This window comes from Thrips palmi, unplaced genomic scaffold (genome assembly GCF_012932325.1).
Source record: "Thrips palmi isolate BJ-2018 unplaced genomic scaffold, TpBJ-2018v1 HiC_scaffold_4, whole genome shotgun sequence".
NCBI lineage: Eukaryota > Metazoa > Arthropoda > Insecta > Thysanoptera > Thripidae > Thrips > Thrips palmi.
This window is the reverse complement of record NW_023144631.1, coordinates 7,587,665-7,609,185: the sequence shown is the minus strand read 5'-3', so window position 1 is coordinate 7,609,185 and position 21,521 is coordinate 7,587,665. Positions and strand designations below refer to the sequence as shown.

The 21,521-nt window shown below is 64.5% G+C and overlaps 1 protein-coding gene across 1 annotated transcript in view; it reads right to left on the bottom strand.

The window, feature by feature from the left end:
* Nucleotides 1-14,188, bottom strand: part of LOC117649197 (caskin-2) — a 102,012-nt gene extending 87,824 nt beyond the window's left edge. Inside the window, exon 1 of the mRNA XM_034391710.1 lies at nucleotides 13,598-14,188. Coding sequence (XP_034247601.1) covers nucleotides 13,598-13,613 — 16 coding nt within the window. The 5' untranslated portion in view covers nucleotides 13,614-14,188. The remainder of the gene's footprint in view (nucleotides 1-13,597) is intronic.
* Between the last annotated feature and the right edge of the window lie 7,333 nt (nucleotides 14,189-21,521).

Sequence of the window (21,521 nt, the reverse complement as noted above, 5' to 3'; positions counted from 1 at the left end):
ACGCCGCGCGGCCCTCGGGGGGACGCCGCCGCCGCGACGCCGTCACAGCCAAGAAGGGCCCCGCCGCGCCCCGCAGAGGAGACGCCAACAAATTGCAGCGTACAGCCAAGTGGGATAAGAAGAATGCGTGCACAGCCTCGAGCGCCACCACCAGCAGCAGCAGCACGGCCAACAGGCGTTAATTGCGGTCAACAGACTGGCGGGGAGTAGGGACGCCGGGACGGCGGCGACACACGACGCGATCTGCAAACACACCACGCGGTATCTTCTCCTTCCAGTGCCGCGCCACGCCACGCCACCCTTTCCGCGCTGACAAACAACCCAGCGGTCCCAATTAAAGGAAAATGATGATATTTACTCGCCTCTACCCCCACCCCCACCCCCTCAGCACGCAGCCCCGCAGCGCACTCAGCGTGATCATGTTTTTGGACGCGGCCGGGGAGGAGCCACGACGACGACGACGAGGAGGACATCGCCCGCGGCGGCCGCCGGTGCGGAAACCTTGTCGCTGCCCTTGCGCCCTTGTTCGCCTTGTCCAGCACGACGCTAACACGTCCACCTGCAGCCGAGTCAGCAGCACGTCCAAGAAGACAGTGCAGTGGAGGGCCACTGCCACCATCGCCCAGCAGCGCTCCACCCGGACCGCTTCCACACTCGCTCCACGAATAAAAGTCAACATTTTAGTTCCAAAACGAAGAAAGAGCCTGCAAGACCCGGAGGACAGCCGAGCTGGTGCCCCTCCAGCTTCCAGCCCTTCTCCAGGCGGCTCCAGCGCGCCGTGGAGCTTCACACACGCCCGGCCCGGCACGCCCCTTCCTTGCACTGTCCCTCCCCGTCCAATATGGGCGGACCTGCCAAACCTGCCAGCCTGCGTTACGGAGCAGGGCGAGCAGGGCCCCACGGCGGGGCGGCGGGCCCTAGGCAGGCCGGGCTGGGCCCCTGTCACCGCGCGACCCTTCATTAAGGCCCTTTCCCTCGGCTCATCCCACCGGCAGGGAGGAAAATCGCGCGGCGGGGAGGGGAGGGGAAGGGGAGGGGAGGGGGAAGCGCCGCCGGCGGGCGCCTGATAGGATTAGCGGCGTGACACTGCGAGGCCTAATTCTCATTATGGCTCAGATCGGCTGTGGATTAACCTGAAATGGTTGTTGCATCAGTCACCCCTCCCCTCCCCCCCGCGCCCGCCTCCCCGCGGCCCCGTCTTTGCCGGGGCGGTCCCCGGGGCCTACCCAAAGGGGCTGAGAGGGTGTTTCAGCGGCTCAGATGGGGTTATACCTGGGGAAGAGGTTAATCTAACGCTAGTCTCCCGCCATGCTGGGGCTGCTCGCTGCTGGTGCTGCTGGTGCTGCTGGTGCTGCTGGTGCTGCTGGTGCTGCTGGTGCTGCTGGTGCTGCTGGTGCTGCTGCTGCTGCTGGTGCTGCTGGTGCTGCTGCTGCTGGTGCTGAGACGCGCGCTGGCCGCGCCTTGCGGGCCGTTCGGGCCGTTCCTCCAGGAGCGCTGACACGGGACACGCTGCTGCACGGCGACACCGGGCCCGGCCGACTTTTTCGCGGCCGCCGGAGCGTGGCTAACGCCCCTGGACAGGCGAGGCCAGGCCCGTCCGGGTCCGCAGCACCGCCCGGAATATAAGGGAAGAGAAGGGGTGCTCGCAGAGGACGCCGCCCGGAACGGCCGGAACCACCACGGCCTCCGGGTCGCCGGGGCGGCTTGGCGGTCCAGGGCGGTCCGCCGAGCGTCGCCCGAGAATGTAATTCCTGCGAGGAATTCTTCAGCACGGCCCGTCGCTTAGTTTGCTTGCGCCGAATCCAGCCCTAATTCCAGCAGGAAGCCCTCCCACCTCTTTTTTTTTCAGCAGGTGCCCCGCGTCGAGCTTACATTCGCCCCAATTTTATGCAACTTCTTTCCAGTTGCGCGTCTCTTTCTGTAATTCAGACCGCCGCTACCGCCACGCCGATGTTGTTGTTGTTGCTCCTCTTCCCGCTTCTTCTCGCCGGCCACGCCCTCTCCCTTCCGCTGGTACAAATAAGTGGCGGAACAAACAAAAGGCCGAAAAAACGAGGCGACGGAAACAAAAACGACACAGTGCGCCTTGATGCCGCGCTGTGTTTCGAATAAGCAGCGCCTCAATAGAGCCAGCCGGGCCGGGCGGGCCGCCACGCCACTGCATCAGGAAGTATGCTAAAACACGGCACGGCGGCACGGCGAGCCGACGGGACGACATCCGCACAAATTGAATGTGACCGGAGAACGCGCTCCGAGCAGCAAAGCCCTTATCCCAGCCGTACAATCTTCCTTCCAGGCGCGGGGCGGGGCGAGGCGGGGCGAGGCGGGGCGGGCGGGGCGGGGCGGGCGGGGCGGGGCGAGGCGGGGCGGGGCGAGGCGGGGCGGGGCGCGCAGAGGGGCGCAAATGAAAGTCGCGGCGGTGCGGCGCGGCCGCCACCCTCCCAGTGCAGCCAGTATATGAACCGGTCCGGGACGGGCGAGCAGAGCACTGGGAGGACGAGGACGCCGACGACTGCAGACTGATTCCGAGAGTCGTTGTCGTCGCTCTGTCTCTCTCGCACCAATACGAGGCGCCCAATGAGTGCGAGAGAGACAGAACGAATCAGTCTGCTGGGCGACAGACTGGCGGTATCGGGCGCTTTATTCGTCGGACGTGCGCCCGGCGCGTAGAAATAAAAAGTCGAAAAGACACGGACGAGTCAGGGCAGGGAGGAGGACGCGGAGGGCACCGCGGCACCGCCGACTTGCAATTCCTTTTTCATTGTGGCGGCACCGGCCTCCCCTCGGGCCTTATTCCCTTCGCAGCCAGCCGATTAGAAAAACTTTGGGCGAGGGATAGAGAGAGATAGAAAGAGACGGCGTCTAGCTCGTCGCACAATGGCCGCCCTGCCGCCCGGGCCGCGCCACACGAGCCGCGTAGAGCGCAGCGCCCCGCGGCGGCTCGGCCGGGCTCGGCGAGCGGAGCGGATCCGTCACGCCGGTTGCAAAACGGAGCACGGCGTCGACGCGGCGCCAGGAAGGGGCAGCAGGCTGGTTCAGAGAGTCTCCCTCGCACTCACGGCGCGTCCCGTAAAGGTGCGCGAGAGACAGAGCGACGAAAACGACTCTCGGAATCAGTCTGCAGGGGGCAGGGCGACGAGGAGGCGCATTGCCGCACGTCGGGGAGCTCCGCGCCGCCACTGACCGCCCCCCGCCTCTTCGCCTTCTTCCCGACGGCCTCACTTCGCCGCACTGTTATTGCTGCAGTTGCAGTCCGACGCCGCAGCTACAGCCAATCCGACACTGGCTGGCCGCCACGGCGCCGCGGCGGGGGCGGCGGAAAAGCGGTGCAGCTTGTCGCGGACCGACTTTGCATCATCGAGCGGGCTGGCCGGGCTGGCTGCTGCAGTGCTGCACGCTGCCTGCTCCATATTGCATTCCTGCGGCCGGTAGATCCGTGGTCGCCGTGCCGCCGCCTGCCGCCGCGGCCACGCCCCCACAAGCGGGGCTCGACGTGTCTCGCCGAGAATACAAGGCAGGGCGCGCGACGGCCTCACTCACACGCACGCTCACACACACACACACGCCAAAAACTCGCCTCCCAAGTCCAAAGGGCCCGGCCGAAACGCCCCGATCGGCGCACCCTTTGGGGGGCGTGCCCGCCGGCCGCGCCGATAGGCAAATAACATCGGGCCAACCTATCATTTCGAAAATGACGTGCCAACGACTATAATAATGCGCGCCACGCCCAGCGAGCCAACAGGCCGCCCGGCCGCGTCCGGGGCGCCGCCGCGTCGCTGCAAGACACTGGCACACTGCAAGGCCGTCGGGTGTCCGGCGGCGCGGCCGCGTGCGAGGCGCTCTCGGGAACGAGATCTCGCTGGAGGAGGACGACGACGGCGACATCGACGCGGCCCGATCGCTCGCCTCACGCAGCGCGCGCAGTGTCGCCGCGGCCGATGGCGGGCAGATGGACCGCCCCCAAAGCGGCGGCGCCCCTTTATTCAAGATTCCTTTTGTGTTCCAGCAGCGGCGCGTGGGAGGCGGGGCGGGGCGGGGCGGGGCGGGCGGGGCGACTATCTCTGGAGAAAGGGCCCCCGAGATGAACGGCGACGGGGGTCTGGAGCCAGCCAGGCCCCGGCCAGGCCCCAGCAGCCAGGGGGCATACGTCGCCCAGATTATTTGCATACACACGCGAGGAGCTAATTAAACACGTGACATACTGAGGCACTGGGAGGGTCTAGGAGGGGGGGGCGTCGCGGCGCACTGCCGCACGCCGCGCGCGTGCGTCTCGGGGGGATACTGCAGCAGCACTACCCTGCAAACACCAAACGCCGAGGCCGCGGCGGTCCTGGAGGAGGACGTCGCCGTCGACGTCGTCGTTGACGCCGAGCCCTGGTTGCTTGGTCAACAATCGCAGCCGGGCCGTGGTTCCAGCTCAGCCGGCCGCAGAGCCAACATTTGAACACGCGGCCGCGCTACGCACCTGGCCGCGGTGCAGGTCCACGCGGTGTGGAACGAACACCGTCGCTGAGACAAATCGGGCGGCGCAGACTCGGCGCGGCAGCCCCGCGGTGCCTCGCGGCCGGAGGATAAAAAGGATCGAGGAACAGTGTAGCGGCGGGGGGAGGGGAGGGCCTGCCAGCCGCAGTGCAGCCACGTCACGCGCTGCCAGCAAAATGAGGCGGATTCGGTTCGCATCAGAAGCGATCCGCATGTTTTTGTCCGCGGATCGAGAGGGGGCCGGGGCGGCCGGGACGGGCATATCGCTTGGCATTCAGAGAGGCCTCTCAATCGGAAAGGGGGCGGGGGAGGGGGATAAAGGTGGCGGGGAGGGGGGCAAAGGGTAAAGACCTCGGAACGCGCCGCCGCCGCCGCCACGTCTCTGGAGATACACCATCAATAACCAACCCTACTGCATCGAGCACCATCTCCCTGCCCTACCTCTTTCTCTACCCGCCCCCACGCCCCCACCTTCCCGGCCGTGCCGGGGCTGCCAGGCTGCCAGGCAGAGTCCGCGCGCAGACACACACGTCGTGCACGTCGTCAGAAAGGGTGGGAATCTCATTTCAAAGGGAAGGGAGGCACGGCGCGCGGCGCACGGCACGCCGCGTCCAAATCGCCGTCGCCCGGCCCGGCACGCCGCGGCACGCCCACCGAGGAATGAACCGACGAACGCACGAATCAACAAAAACCATTTCTACACATTTTCCACCGGTTTGACCAACTTTGCGGCAAAACCGATTCCAATCCGACTTTTCATTATTCACATGATGCACGTGTGCATTTTGATATTCACAGTGTTCAGACAAATGTGGACAAATGCGTGTACAGTAGTATTCTTGATATTTATGCTATTTCCGCACAAAAACGGCGAGTGGCTATCCCCTGCTCGTTTCACAAGAAGGCTTAGAAATGCCGCCGCGTGCGACGGGAAGGTCACCGCGTCCGGTTCCACGCGTCCGGGCACCAGCAGACCGATTCCGAGGGTCGTTTTCGCCGCTCTGTCTCTGTCACACTCACAGGGCGTCCCGTAAAGGTGCGCTAGAGACAGCGACTTCAACGACTTCCGGAACCAGGGCAACTAGACAGTGAGACAGGCAGGCCCACGGCCGCGCTTCGTCTTTCGGCCGCTAGGCGCTGCAGGCGCTGCGGTGCGGGGCACCACACTGCGAAGCAAGGGGCTCGCCGCCCCACGGGGCCACGGGGCCACGGGGCATGGGGCACGCGGGGCCGCGGAGACTATTCAAATGAGTCTGACTTGAAGTACACCGCCGAAAAAGAATTAAAAACCGCTCCCAAAGTTGATGCATATTAAAACAACGGCCGAGAACTTCCCCGGCCGGCCGGCATCCGTCCACATTCTCATCATGCCACTGCCTCTCTTCATCCTCTCAAAAGATTAAATTATATTTATTTTTCACGGCGGCGGCGGCGCGGGCCACGCGCGCGGTCGCGGCAGGCTCTAGACTGCTCGGATGGCAAGGGCTTAAGGGGGAAGCAGAACCAGAAGGCCGAAATGACAAGGGGACAGGAAACGCGCGGCAGGGCGGCGGACTGATTCTCTGTCTCTCTGGCACTCATAGGGCGTCCCGTGTAGGAGGGAGAGAGACAGAGCGACGAAAGCGACTCTCGGAATCAGTCTGCAGGGCAGGGCGCGGCACGGTGGGAACACGGGCGCCTGGGGAGCCGCCAAGCCAAGCCAAGCCACCGAGGCAGGGGTGGGCATGGCGGGCATGGCCACCACCAGCACGGCGGCATGGCCGGGGCGTGGCGCTGGCGGCGATCTTCCAGCCAGCCGGGCCGCGAGGCAGTGACACCACCACGCGTAATCCAGCGGGCCGAGTCAATTCACAGCGGCTCCACCAATTCATTAGCCACCCAGCAGCGAGCAGCAGCGCAGCGAGCCGCCATGCGAGGCAATTGTTTTTCCCGCAGTGTGCTTGCGTTCGCTTGCATCTGCTGCCGTCGACCCCAACTACATCCATCGCTCACTTCACACACATACACACACCGAGCGCGCAGCTATACGAGGAACACACACACACCATTCATGGCTGGCTGGCGACCGCCTGCACAGTGCCTCTGCACCTGGCTCACTTTAGAACGCGCGTGCCACCCCATCCCCCACCGCCACCGCCACCCCCGCCGCCCGCACGCCGCGCCCCGCGTACGCACACAACTTGAACGGCATCCACAACAGCTTTCGGGCGTCATCAATGTCGCTGCAGGGGAAAGTTTGCTGTAGTTTATCGGGTGTTTAACGGCTTTGGCCCGCCCGTGATGAGACGGAGAGAGACAGAGAGAGAGGCGCTGAGGGACGGAGAGGGGCGCGGCCGGCCAGACGTCATTACATCCAATCGACGAGGCTGCGTGTCAAAAACGCGCGCCCCGCCCCGCCCCGCCCGCCCGCCCCGCCCCGACAACAGCTCGACCATTATCCTAACTGCGTGCTGACTTTTCCCAAATAACGCGCGGCCCTTCGGCCCTTCCCTTCTCTTTTCCGCGTTCGACAGCGCGGCGGCGGCCCGGCCGGCACGGCACGGCACGGCACGGCGCGGCCTGATGGATATCTCCATCCTGCGAGCACGGCTTGCGGACGAAGGGCTGCCCCGCCGCGCCGTCAGCTGTCCGACACACCATATGGCCATGCAGTGTGCGGTCACGGCCGCAGCGCCCGGAAACCCACCCGCAGTACTAAAGCCATTCCCGGAGTTGGCCCGGAGCGCCCGCAAGCGCAAGCCCCCGCAAGCCAGCCCGACGGCCAGCCGGCCTCCAAGCCACAGCCATCACCGGGCACCGGGGCCACCGCGAGACGGCATCGGGCCGAGCTCTGAGCCCCCGGACGACATGACCCCCGAGGCCGCCGGGCTGTGCCAGCCCAAAGCCGTGCCCCTCCCCCTTCCCCGAGGGCCCCAGGCGCACTGCACTGCAGCAATGCGGCCGATCTCCAGCAAGAGCAAAGAGCACCCCGCGTATAATCCGAGTTTACGCCGGGCGGGCGGGCCGGGCCGGGGCGGTCCCGGCCACATTCATTAGTTGTTCCTTAATTTGCCGCCGAAGTGCGGCGGGGATGGGTGGGGCCTGCAGCCGCCCGCCGCCCCCGCCAGCCTCCACACCGAACACCCCGTGCCGTCCCCGCGGACCGGGCGGGCGGACACGCCCCGCGCGAGGCTAGCGAGCAGCCCCTCGGCGACACGGCCATCCCGACACGCGCAGCACGCGCTGCACGCGCTGCCTGCAAATCATGGCCATCTCAACCTGCTCGCCGCCCCGCCGCGCCCCGCCGCACCCCGCGGCGGCTCAGCCCAGCGCGACCCTCCGCCAGATGAGCCCTCATCTCGGCCACCCCGCGGCTTGGCAGTGCCGCGGCTTGGCAGTGCCGTGGCGCCCTTGGCCTGGGGCTGACAAAGAAGGGCGCGGCCGCGGCGGGGCGGCGGGCCTCGCCAGCTCACCGCCCTCCTTGATGCAATTCCCGTGTTCCGCGCGCCGCAGAATAAACAGTAGCGAAGCGAGCCGGCAAGGGGCCGCGCCGTCTCTCTCGCACCCCCACGGCACGCCGGCACGCCCCGCGAGTGCGAGGGGGACGCCGCGACCGCCGTTCGTGTTCGGGATGCGCCCGCTGCCGGCACGCCGACGGCACGCGCCCGCCTCGTACGCTTGCATGCGCCGCGTAAAACAATTATTACCGCCGCCAGCAACAACAATGCCGTGCGCGAAGAGAAGTGCTGTTTGAGTTTTCGGCCGCAAAGCCGCGCCGCCGTCGCCGGAAGCGAGGCGAGGGAACGGGGCGCCAGAACTCTAGACGCGTTTTGGGCTCCTGAGTCGCCAAACAGGACTCGAACCGAACGTGTGACCCCACCAAAGGATTCCTCGTTCGGAGAGCAATCCATTGATGGGGTCACACGTCCGGTCCGAGTCCCATTAAGCGACTCTGAGGCTCAAAACGCGCCCGGAACTTTGACCGCCTCCACCGGCGTTCCGGCTCGACGGCGGCGACGCGAGACGCCAGAAGCGGCAGCACTGCAAACTTTTTCGGCGGCAACCTCCGGCACGGAATACATCAACCGGCGTCCCTGCCCTGCCCCGCATGGCGCGGCTCGGCCCGCAAAACAAGTTTACAGAAATTAGATTCATCTGGCGCCGGGCGCGCCGCTCGGCTCGGCCCTTTCATGCCGGGGAGCGGACTGGACTGGCGCAAGGGACTGGCCGCCACGACGCGCCGCTCGCTGCGGTTCCGCAATTCGCTGGCGTTTCATATCCGCGCGGGACGCGGTATCTGTTTGTTCTGAAAACAAACAAAAAGTGAGCGAGCCGGGCGACTTTTTGTTCCGCGCTGCACCCCAACTTCCCCAACCCCGCCCCGCCCCGCCCCGCCCCGCGCCATTCTCGGGCCGACGGGGCTACGCGGGGCTGCGCGGGGCTGTCCAGGATGTTGTTATGCGCTCATTCATGGGCGTGTGTCAACAACCCCGGCCGAGACGGAAAGGGGTGCGGACTGGGAGAGAGGAGGGAGGGAAAACCACAATGCTACCCGCACAGTACTCCGCAGACACAATGTACGTACTCTCCGCGAGGAAGCTGTGCGGGCGCGACGCTTCGCGCGTCGTTTCGGTTTCGCGGTGGTGCGCGGCGAGCAGCAGAGGAGGGGCAGGGGGAGGGGAGAGGGGGTCATCGGGGACGCCGGCAGGGCGGGCCGGCGAGGGGGATGTTTACGCAAGCCAAAGCTCACCGTGCCCGTCCCCTTGGTCCCCAGGGGTGGCTCGGTGCAAAGACCGCGCGCGCCTGGCTAGGTAGGAGCGGAGGGTGAGGCCTGCGGTGGAGGCACGGACGCGGGGCGGGGCGGGGCGGGGCGGGGCGGGGCGGGGCGGCTAGTCATTAGCCTGCAGAATTGCGCAAACTCAAAACGAAACGCCCATCCACCCCACGAGGGCCGGGTGCGCCACGCCCCGCCACCCCGCGGTGCGGTCAGATGGCGCGCCATCATCAGCGGGCCGCCCCGCCCCGCCCCGCCCCGCCCCGCGGCGTCCAGCCACTGTCCGGCAATGTTCAGCGCCACACGGATGGATAGGTAGATAACGGATACAATATCGGCGAGTCCAGCAGAGCGCCGCCGTGGCGAAGTCACACCACACTGTGCATCGCGGGCGACGCCATCCGCTCGGTGCTCACCGTTTGTCCGCGTGATCATGATTTCCTCGGGATGCCAGTGTGGAGCCAGGAGTGGGACCTGCGACTCACTCTCCAGAATCAGCGGCGGCTGAGCGCGCAGAGGCGTCGACCCGCACCTCCAGGGGCTGGGGTTCGACTCTCTACAATTCTTTACATTTTACGAGTGGCTTTACCGATGCGGTTTAGACCCGTTGCGCCACTCGACTCACCCCGTGAGCCGCTGTGGCCGAAGGTGTTGAGATGTCTGAATCCTAACACTCGGCTCGAGCGATCGAATACCGGCTTCCCGCTCTTTTTGTCTGACTATACGGTTCGGACCAGCGGCTTCAAAGGGTCCCCTTCGCTCAGTGTCATCCATGGGCCGTGGTGGCCGAGAGCGCAGAGGCGTCGGTTCCCGAATGCGGGGACCGGGGTTCGATACCCCGTACGGAATTGTATATTTTGACCAAGCTTGCATCGCAAGAAGGCGGTTCAAGTATACCAAATCGGCCGGCGTTCAGTGTGCCTCTCATAGCCCAGTGGTTCCGCTGCTGGGCAGGGTGACGCAGACTCCTGAGTACCAGTAGCATGGCCCCTGAGTGGGAAGGGGGCCGGGAACGAAACCCGACTACTGGGAAAGGTGGCAGCCTGGCCTACTATGAGAGGACTCCTCCACATCACAGATGACGTGACCAATGACGGGGCCACTGCGGTTTAACTCTGAGGTTGCTCCTGTGATGAGATGGGGGAACCACTGGCTCACCAAGCCAGCGGGGAAGAGGGCCGGTTCGCCGGGGTGCCCTCTTTCGCTGAAATTTTCTTTAAAGTGTTGATTTTACTTCTAGTCGTACAAAAGAAGGTCGGACAAACGACATACACCCCCAACCGCTGAACCGCCGGCCAGGCTACGCCGTCACCACGCCGCTGCAGCCGTGCGGGCTGGGGGCTGGGCGTCTACACGGCGAACTGTAAACTCGCAACGCGCGAATCGTTTACCCGGTCTCGACAAAACGATGCCGAAAGAAAAAGTCTCCTCGCTCTTTTTTCCTCTTTCTCCCTCACAGCGTCCTCCACTTGATTTTGTTTCAGTCGGGTGCAAAAAGCTCGACCGAATCGTCGTCCCCCCGTCCCCCCGCCACGCTGCCAGCATCGTTCGGCTGCATTGGGCGGGTCACTCCACTCGCCGAGTCACTTTACTCGTTCCCGGAGTCCCGGAGCCCCGGCGTCCCGGCGAGACGCCTCAAACAACTCGCTCCACGTACCCCACGCCGCGCCACGCCACGCCACGCCACGCCCTGCAGCGCTCGTCGACCTTCCCGCGGCCGTAGCGGGTCCGGGGGCAGGGGGAGGGGGAAGGGGGAAGGTAGCAGTCGGAGGTACCCGTCGGACGAGGCACCAAACAACGGGGCTCGGCCGCCTCATCGGCCGCCTCGGCCGGGGAGACGGACAGGCAGACAGACCGGGCGAGCGGACGGCCCGCGGCCATGCCGGCTGCGCAGGCTGCGCCCGGAAACGCGTCGCGTTCTCCGTCCCTCCCACACGCGCGGTGAGAACCAGAGAGAGACAGACAGACGGCCACCTTGGCGGACCGCACGACCGCCACCGCGGCGGCTGTGTTTGGGTGCAAGCGAGCAAGTGCGCGAGCGCGCATGACCAGGTGCGCTAATCACGCGCGCGTCACGTCATCACGAGCAGTTGGCAGGCCTGGGCCTCGTTCGGGGCCCAATCAGGTGATGCAGGCCGAGTCGTTTTCGTCGCTGTCTCTCTCGCACTCGAGGGGCGTCCTGAAAAGGTGCGAGAGAGACAGAGCGACGGCTCTCGGAATGAGTCTGCTGGCCGACGTCGCCGACGTGGACGCGGTGGCCCCGGACGCCGCCAAGCAGTGCGTGCAGCAGCCCAACTCGGCCCGCTGCACCCAATCGCGCCTTTTTTTCCCAGCCGCGTTCCGAAGAACTATTTGGCCGCGTTTTTTCTGCCGGCAGTGCGGTGGACGCGTTGCGCCTCTCGTTGCACAAGAGGTCGACGAATGGGGCGAACGCCAATCAAGCAGCGGCCACAGGCCGAGCCACAGGCAGGCCGGCCAGCCGGCCAACAGCGCGGCGCACTCGCGGACTCGGCGACGCGTTTTTATCGGGGCGTTCTTCGCGCTTCGCGCCGATGCCCTCGTTCCGCGGTTCCGCCGTTCGGTCCGGGCCGCGCCTTATTAAATCCCAGTGTTTCTCGGCAAGGTCGGCCGGCGGTCGCGGCGGTGGCGGCCCCGATAGCAGCAGCTCGTCGAACACCGCGTTCGGCCCGTGCCGTCGCCGTCGCCCAGCCCAGCAGAGTCGTTCTCGTCGCTCTCTCGCACTCGTGGGGCGCCTGCATAGGTGCGAGGGAGACAGAGCGACGACTCTCGGAATCAGTCTGCAGCCCGGCCGCGAGGTTATCTTCCGCGTTGGAAAGCCACATGACGACCGGGGCGTGGCGAGGCAGGCGGGGGCATCTGGGCGCTTTACCGCAGCGCGGCAACGCGACCGTCTCCGAAAGCGAAAAACGCGTGAGGACGCGCGGACGCCGACGGCGGCTTTCGAACGCGGCCGGTGGCTTATCAGCGCCGTGCGTACTACGTACAGCACCCGAGCCTTGACGGCGCTGCGCTGCGCGGGGCGAGGCGGGGCCGTCCGTAAGCGGGCCAGGGCGCCGGGCTGCAGACTGATTCCAAGAGTCGTTTTCGCCGCCCCGTCTCCCTCGCACCACTACGTGACGCCCCTCGAGTGCGAGCGAGACAGCGACGAAAACGGCTGTCGGGATCGGTCTGCAGGGGCCATGCCCTGCCCGGCCGCCGACAGGAAAGAAGCTTGAATTACCTCACGTGGCTGCGGCGGACCGTAATGAACGAGAGACTGACTGACTGAGTCGGACGGACAGACGGGCGGACAGGCAGACAGACAGGCAAGCATTCCACTCGGGTGCCACGGAAGAAAGGCGACGTCCATCGAAGCGGAGCAAAAACAGCAGCGCCCTGCCTTACAGTGCGGCAGCCTGCAGCCTTCCGGCGCAGCGCAAGCAGCGAGGCAGCGCCCCGTGACTTCTGCCTTGTCACAGCCACAGCGCGCCGAGGTGTCCGCCACACTTTCACGCCATAACGACGTCCTGGAGCCCCGGCGTCCTGGAGTCCTGGACCGCCGCGAAGCCCATTTTCGCCCCTTTTTGTTGGTGGGCCGCGCGGCGTGCTTGCAAAACCGCTGGCGCAACGCGGGCGACGTCGCGCGCCGCCGTGGCGCGGTGGCTTACGCCTCGGCCCCGCGATATTGGCATGCGCGGTTCGAACCGCCGCCCCGGCCGCCCGGGCAAAACGCGGCGGCGGGGGCGGACGGATAAAAAATGAACCGACACGAAGCGGCGACACGTCGGGGATTGGCCGAGGGGCGTCCTGTCACTCCACCGTCAAGGGGAAGGGGGGGGGCACATCGGCCCGCTCCGGTATCGTGCTGCCGAAGTGATGCTTGTCAATCGGATCGCATCATAGTATCGGAGATGGCGGGGCGTTCGTGCCGCGTGCCGCCGTCAGGCTCGTCAGCCCGCCCTGGTCCCGGTGGTCCCGGTGCTAGGCCCGGGCTGATACCGCCACCGTGCCCCCAGGCCCCAAAGAGTGCCCCGCCCGCCACCATTTTCGGTCCATTTTCGAACGCGTCGCGTGGTTGTCCCTACAGGCCGCGGCGTGCAAGTGAACCGGTTCGGAGCCCTTCCAGCACACTGATTCCGAGAGTCCTATCGGTCATTCTGTCTCTCTCGCACTCGTGGGGCATCTCGTAGAGACGTGAGAGAGACAGAGCGACCAAAACGACTCTCGGAATCAGTCTGCAGCCTTCCATACACGGCCGAGCCAACGGATTCCCTGCGCCGCGGCGCTGCACTCACACGCATACACACACACACACACACACACACACACACACACACACACACACACACACACACAACTTACCACTAAGTCGCCGCATCCCGGACGACAAGCAGTCCTGCTTCTTCTTTGAGCGAAAGATGGTGAATGGGGGATAATCCAGGCGCGGAGGCGAAAAATCCGACAAACTCCCTACGACGACGGCCCGCTCGGTCTAAAACCCTTTTGTGGCCATCGTATACACTGCACTGAACGACACTCACTTTCACGGGCACACACACACACACACACGTCCGCAGCACTAGCACACGATCACAAGGGGAATGACCAAGTCATCCGCGACTCTACAGGCACACCGGATCAACGGGGCTAAGCCTTCACTTTGATTCACAACTTGGCACCACTGGCTTGCACTGTTGTTGAGGTTAGGTCGGCCTGGGTGGCGAGTAGTATCCAAGGTATCCGACGGGTACCCGTCCGCGGGTTGGCCGCTGCGATGCGGGGCAGGCAGGACCTTCTCGTCTGCACCGGGGAGGAGCTGATGTCCGCCGATAAGAGCGTTATCTGCACCTCGGTGAGGTGCGCGACGACGACGCGACGCGACTTTTGTAACGAACTCCGCGCGGCGACGCGACGAGACGTTGCCGAGCCGAGCGCTGCAGGTAAACAGAGTCGCGGGTCGCGGGGCGGACGCGGACGGGTTGCTGGCTGCCAGCTCCGGCTTGCCGGCTGCTGCCGCTGCTGCCGACCAGCACGAACAGGGCCAGGGGGCGGCGGGAGGGGCGGCCCGAAGCCGAGCCGAGCGCACGACGCGCTGTTGCTTCGCAGCCGAACGCCGCTCGGCTCGGCTCTGCTCGGCTCGCGTCAAATGGCGCGCCGTTCGGTTGTTGTGGTTCGGCTGCTCGCTGCCCTATTAGGCCTTGGCTTGTACTTCGGTTTATGTGGAGATTTGGTCCAGTTCAATGAGGTCAAACATAGTCGCGCCTTGCAGTCCGGAAAACCGCCAACACCTCTTGGAAGAAGCTGAGGCCTGTGCTTTAGCTGGAGAGACTCGCGGCGCCTGCTGTGGGCCGCGTTTCCAGGATCACGACAAGAATTGCTCTGCCCTGGCAGTGCCCTGGCAGTGGCCTAGCCGGGGCGTTGGCAGGGCCTGGCAGAGCAGGCAGAGCTATGTGGGGCTCTGGGCTCGGCCAGCCGTGGTTTACGAAGTGCTGGATCGGCACACCCCACACCACGGCCCCACGGCCTCACGCCCCGTGCCCCACCACACTTGACGCTCCTCGCGCGCTCCGCACTCCGCTGGCACTCCGGCAACGCAGCCTTTTGTATTGCCTGACATGAAGTGGCAGTGCCAGCGTGCCAGCTACAACGTCATCAACTGCCTGGGTTACTAGTTTGCCCGTCTAGTGCCAGGGATGGCACGGGTGTCCTGGTGCATGGTGCGGCTCTGGTTTATGTTTCCTGTCAGGACGAGTCACCGTGTGACGGAACGGGAGCGCGGCGGAATTTAGCAGCACCTCTGCACGGTGCTTGTAAACTCGGCGGAAATTGATTTTCTAGCTTTGGAAGCACTCTATTTTTGCAACAAAGAAAATTTTGAAGTTGAAGTTTTGGACCCTGCTCTTCCTGTAACGTCTTAAAAGAAAGTTTCTGCCATGAATGGGCCTTGCTATTTGACATTTCCTTTTCTGGACAGAATTGTCTTAAGCTAGAGATAAAGGTTGTATTTATGTCCCGGCTTCTTGTTTTCACTTTGACGTTGAGGATGTGATATATGCATACTCGTCCTGCGTCAAGTCTGGGCCGTAGAAACACTTCTAGAACGACCCTGTCGAGACCAGCGGGCGTGCAAGCCAGTCACTTTCAAAATTTATCTAACCATCTTGTCAAACAACGCCACTTGCTTAGTGTGGGCCAGCCCGCGGAAATCAGGTTTGGCCCCGTCGTTGCGGACGGCCCTGGACGGCGGCCCGGCCCGGCGGCCCGGCACTGCAGCGCCCATTCCTCGCCTTTATTGTTCCAGGTGCGATAAAGACGATGTTCCACGCGATCCGGCCGATCGGGCCGCCTAGGCTGGCCTAGGCTGGCCTAGGCTGGCCGGCATAGGGGCACTAGCTCCATGCCGGCACCACTGGAGCGGCTCCAGGCCCACTCGCGGCCGTAATGGAGTTCGGGCCGATGCGGCCGATTCCGACCCTCCGGAGACTCCGCCTCTCTCTCACTCCGCCGGAACTCTCCGCGAGGGCGAGGGAGACAGAGAGGCTCCGCGGCGGATGTCAAGGCGGAAAGCGTCCGCGGCGTGCGATGCCATTCCTTTCCCCACTCCTTTCCTCCCCTCCTCTCTCTCCCTCTCTGGCCGGGTGATGCGCGCGTGCTTATGCTGATGGAACCGGTACACGGTATCAAAACCAATCTCCGGCGATGCGTGCGCCAGGCCGCCAGGCTGCAGCAGGCGGTGGAAGGCGGCAGGGCAGGCGGCAGGCCGGTGGCGCGGTGCGGCCGGCAGCGCTTGGACCGGACCGGGGCTTATGCCGCTTATGCTGCTTATGCCCATGATGCGATTACCGGCCTTGGCTCTAATGGGCCGCCGAGCTGCAGTCCGCTGCACTGTCTCACTCGCACCTGTGCGGAAGGCCCCATGAGAGAGACAGAGCGACGAAATCGGCATCCGTCTGCCGCGGCCCGCTGCAGTGCCGTTTGAACGGCCGGCCGCCACCGAGGACGCGAGGACCCGGGGACGAGGGCCTTGAACCTCGTGCGGCTCGAAAGCCTAAAACCGCGCTGCCTGAGTGCCAACACGGCCCTGAATCAATGTTTAAGGCCCCGGCCAGGACTGCCAGGACCCCCGGCAGCACTCCAGGAATCGCACGACGACGGCGAGGCGACGGGGGACTCGACGGGGGACGAGGCGTCACCAAAGATTTCCCCCGGATCCCCGCAGGAGCTGCACGCCTCAGACTACGACTTCCAGGACTTCCAGGACTTCCAGGGGCCTTCCAGGGGCCTTCCAGGAGCCCGGCAGGACGTTTCGGCGTGTCGGCCCCTGCGCCTGGTGCCTGGCTGGCCTGGCTGGCCTGGCACAGTGCGCCATGAGCCCGGTCGGGCCCCCGTCCGCACCACGCGGTCGTAAAACATTTCAGCCTTCGTCTTGGGGGCCCCGAAGGGGGTGAACCCGAAGCAGGAATAAAAGCCGTCGGAGCAATAACACAACAAACACACACGCACGCTCGCACACACACACTCTACACACACACTACATACACGCACACGCTCGCTCGCGGCCATCGTGTCCGAGCTGAGTGACAAAGGCAGGAACATGCAGGACCAGAGCAAAATAAAGAAAAGTTTTATCGCGAGAGGGCAGAGATTTTTTCGTCCTTGAAGCGTCCGAAATGTTTTCCTCCCAGTTCTTTTTCCGTGAGCATGCTCCCCTCCCCCGCGGCTGCTGCTGAGTCCCTTGCCTTTCCTGAACCGTACCGCGCCATGCGGCTCGACGCCTACCTCAAGGCCGCGCGCGTCCAGGACCAGAGCAGACTGATTCCGACAGTCATCGCTTTGTCTCTCTCGCACTCAAGGTACGTCCTCTCGGTGCGAGAGAGACAGTGACGAAAACGCCTCTCGCAATCAGTCTACAGAGTGCAGGCCCAGAGGCCGACAGGCATTATCCGTAACGCCAAGACGTTACGCATTCGCGTCCTGACAGCGCAGCGCAAGGCCGAAGGACACAGCCGAGGCGTCCCGGACGAAGTGCAAATCCAGGGCCGGGCAACCGCACTGCAAGTGTGGCGAGCGGCGTGCTGTCTTTGTCGTTCAGCCTGCGTGGGTAGGCAGGCCCGTCGCACAGGGCTGCGTCCGGGACTGCCTACCCGCCAGGCGCCCTGCGCCCTTAAAGTTAAGGGCGCCTAGGCGGAGGCTGGCCACGGCAGCCCCGTGTGTGTGTGCGCGCGCGTGTGTGTGCGTGTATGTGAAGGGGAAGACAACAACAAGGGGCTGCCAATCACAAGTCGTGATGAGGGCGCCGAACTTGGCTGACTTGCCGCCAGCCATCCTGTTGTTTCCTAATCGAAAGTTAGAAGCCGGCGAGGCAGGGCAGGCGGGCAGCTTGGGGGAAGGGGAAGGGGGTACTAAATCTGCCCTGTGTGTACAGCAGCGGAGTGCATTGCAGGAGGAGCAGGCCGGGAAAGCCGTTCGGGAAAGCCGTTCGTTCGGGAAAGGCGACCGAATGGACGCGAGAGAGCAAAGCCTGGCGAAGTGCTGCAGATGGTCGGCAAGCGTCTCGACCGGATGGACAAGTCTCGCAGTGTGGTGGCCGTCCACGTCCACGACCCGCCCAGGCCCGCTGCTGTGGCCGTGAATGACGCGTAGTAAACACAAGGAAGACACGCTGTTCTGTTGTGTTAGGGGGCCAGAAAGGGGGCGGGGAGAACCACGTCCCGTTGCGACGCGTTGCGTGCTTCACGGACGGCCCCTCGGTAGTCTAGTCAGTCTCCTGGCCACACGCGGCGCCGTGATGTAGTGTAGTGACACCTTAGACTGGAGATTGGGGCTGCGGAAGTCGCGAGAGGGGGGAGGACGGGGGGCTCGGAAGGCGTCCTTTAGCGCCTCAGTGCGGCTCAGACTGGAGCGGCGTGGTATCGGGCTCAGTAATGAGAAACAGGCTCAAGAAGAAGGGCCTAGTTGTAGCGGCCGAGGCCTTCTCACTGACTCCACTGTGATACTGAGTCCGCAGCCCGCCTGCGGGGCGGGGCGGGGCGGGGCGGGCTGCACGGTGACGTGTTGAAACCGCTGCCGTCGGCGGGTAGCGGCGCCCGGAGTATTTCGGTTTCGAGTTGTTCGCGCTCCTCGAGTCTCGTAGCTTCGCGGGCGAGGCGAGGGGCGAGGGGAGAGAGGCGAGGGCGAGGGCCCCGCCCGACGTCCTTGGCAAACAAGTGGCGGCAGGATCGGGGGCACAACAGCCCAATCGGAAGGAAGTAACTCGAAAGCTTTCGACTCCAAGTTGGCGTCCTGTGGGCTCGCACGGGGCGGGGCGGGCCGGAGAAGGAGCGAGGAGCCCAGGGATCAACTCGGGGCAAACTCCAATCGATACCCCAGTGAAGAGTGAAGAACTCGCGCGCAACTCCAAGTCCGTGCAGCACGACCACGGCGGCGGCGAGGACGGCGGGGAGCAGGGCGTTGTCCGCCGCGCCCCGGCCGCGCCGCCCGGTTCGGCAATAGGGCTGAACTACGCCAGTTATCAAACGAAAAAAAAGCGCCGTCCTTAATTTGATCTTCTCTTTGCCTTTCCCTGCCGGATAAACTCGGAGTGGGACTGCGCCCCGCCCCGCCCCGCCCCACCACTTGGCGACTCCATATCGGGTCCAATGCACTCCGACTGCGCTTAATTGCCTGGGGCTGCACGGCCCGAAGGCGCGCTGTGTGCGTCGCCTGCACACATTTATACCTTGGCAAAAATGAAAAACAAAAACAAAACAACAATCCATTTTGATGCAGGCCAATTCGCCCCCCGCGTGGAAAACGGACAGTTCCGAACCCGTCCTCTCCCTCTCCCCCTCCAACTCCTCCTCCTCCTCCTCCTCCTCCTCCTCTTCGTCCGCGGCTTCGCGTCAGAGGAGCGTGTCGCCAGGAGTGTCCGCCCGTATGATTGCCTTGGCTCCGAGAACACGGTCGAAACGGATACGACCAATATGGACGGAACCATACGGCGCCACTCACCGCCACGCCGCCGGGCGACCGCGCGACCGCGTAGCTTTCTCTGGGCAAACACTCACACACACACACACTGAGGCAGGCACACACACACCGAAGCACACCTAGTGTGAGGACGCAGGCGTCGGGCCGCCTGCCGACTGCCGGGTAGGCCGCCACGACTCGCACGGCCGTGCGCGTGCTGCCTACACTGCCTACCGCGCAGGCTGCACACTGACTCCGAGAGTCGTTTTCGTCGCTCTGTCCCTCTCGCACTCATGCGGCGTTCCGGAGGGGTAACGCCCTGCCCGCGCCCGCAACTACCGGCTACCCGTCCTTCTTCGCGAGCCTTTAGCCATGCTTCTGCCAGCTTCTGCTATTCGCCTCGCTCTCGCGGCGAGTCTCGCGGCGAGTCTCGCGGCGGGCCCCACGCTGCAGGCTGCAGTGTGCATCGCAGCCGCCGGGCCTGCCTCACCATGTGCCTCACCTCCCCGGCGGCGTGGCCGCAAGCCGCGACAGCCACGCGCTAAGCACTATTTACCGGCCGGGCCGGGCCGGGCCGGGACGGGTGCACTGCGAGACTGCGAGGGAAAAAGAAAAAAGAAAAGCCCAGACCTAATAAGCCGCACCTCCATCAAAAACAACTGCCGGCCGCCGCTCCCGACTTCCACTCTCCTTTCCACCTCACGAGAATAATTTCTCCAGCCCGAGTTCTGACCAAAAGTTGCAATGAGGAGCCTGCTGGACATCATCTGTTAGAAACTGCCCATTTGACTTTAGTGGGTGACAACGTAACGCTTTTCGCATCCACGCCAGCCATGTCTGCGGACACTCTCGCTGCAGGCAGAGCGAGGCAGAGCGAGGCAGAGCCACGCACACAGACTCAGTCAGCCAGTCGGTCAATTATCACCGCCTGGTGTGCATTAGTCGCGTCGCGGTAACGATGGTAACGAGGGAGCGCGCTCGCGACCGTACGCGTCCCGAGGCCGCGACTGCAGACCGACAACGCCCTGTCGCGCTGTCTCTCTCGCACCCGTTCTGGACGCCCCGTGAGTGCGAGAGAGACAGCGAGCCGAAGTCCCTGTTCGGCAGCAGCCTGACGTGTAAGCGGGATATCCTACTCCCCGGATTGAGTTACTCCCCAGTACACCATCCCTAGGGACAATGTACTCCCCCCTTAGGGAGAGTACACCATCCCTGGGGATAGTGTACTCCCCTACCTCGAGAGGGGGGGAGTACATTGACCCTAGGGATAGTGTAGTCCCCCGGGAGTACACTATCCCTAGAGTGAAGGTACTCCCCCTCTCTTGAGGGGGGAGTACATTGGCCCTAGGGATGGTGTACTCCCCCACCAGCAGGGGAGTACTTGGTCCCTAGGGATAATGTACTCCCCCAAATGGCAGACGTCATAGGGCAGGTTTGACGCTGGCACAGCCTCGCTGTGTGAGGCTGGCACAGCCTCACTGTTTGACGCTGGCACAGCCTCGCTGTGTGAGGCTGGCACAGCCTCGCTGTTTGACGCTGGCACAGCCTAGCTGTTTGACGCTGGCACAGCCTCGCTGTTTGACGCTGGCAAAGCCTCGCTGTTTGACGCTGGCACAGCCTCGCTGTTTGACGCTGGCACAGCCTCGCCGTTTGACGCTGGCACAGCCTCGCTGTGTGAGGCTGGCACAGCCTCGCTGTTTGACGCTGGCACAGCCTCGCTGTGGGAGGCTGGCACAGCCTCGCTGTTTGACGCTGGCACAGCCTCGCTGTTTGACGCTGGCACAGCCTCGCTGTGTGAGGCTGGCACAGCCTCGCTGTTTGACGCTGGCACAGCCTCGCTGTATGACGCTGGCACAGCCTCGCTGTTTGACGCTGGCACAGCCTCGCTGTTTGACGCTGGCACAGCCTCGCTGTGTGAGGCTGGCACAGCCTCGCTGTGTGAGGCTGGCACAGCCTCGCTGTGTGAGGCTGGCACAGCCTCGCTGTGTGAGGCTGGCACAGCCTCGCTGTGTGAGGCTGGCACAGCCTCGCTGTGTGAGGCTGGCACAGCCTCGCTGTGTGAGGCTGGCACAGCCTCGCTGTGTGAGGCTGGCACAGCCTCGCTGTGTGAGGCTGGCACAGCCTCGCTGTGTGAGGCTGGCACAGCCTCGCTGTGTGAGGCTGGCACAGCCTCGCTGTGTGAGGCTGGCACAGCCTCGCTGTGTGAGGCTGGCACAGCCTCGCTGTGTGAGGCTGGCACAGCCTCGCTGTTTGACGCTGGCACAGCCTCGCTGTGTGAGGCTGGCACAGCCTCGCTGTGTGAGGCTGGCACAGCCTCGCTGTGTGAGGCTGGCACAGC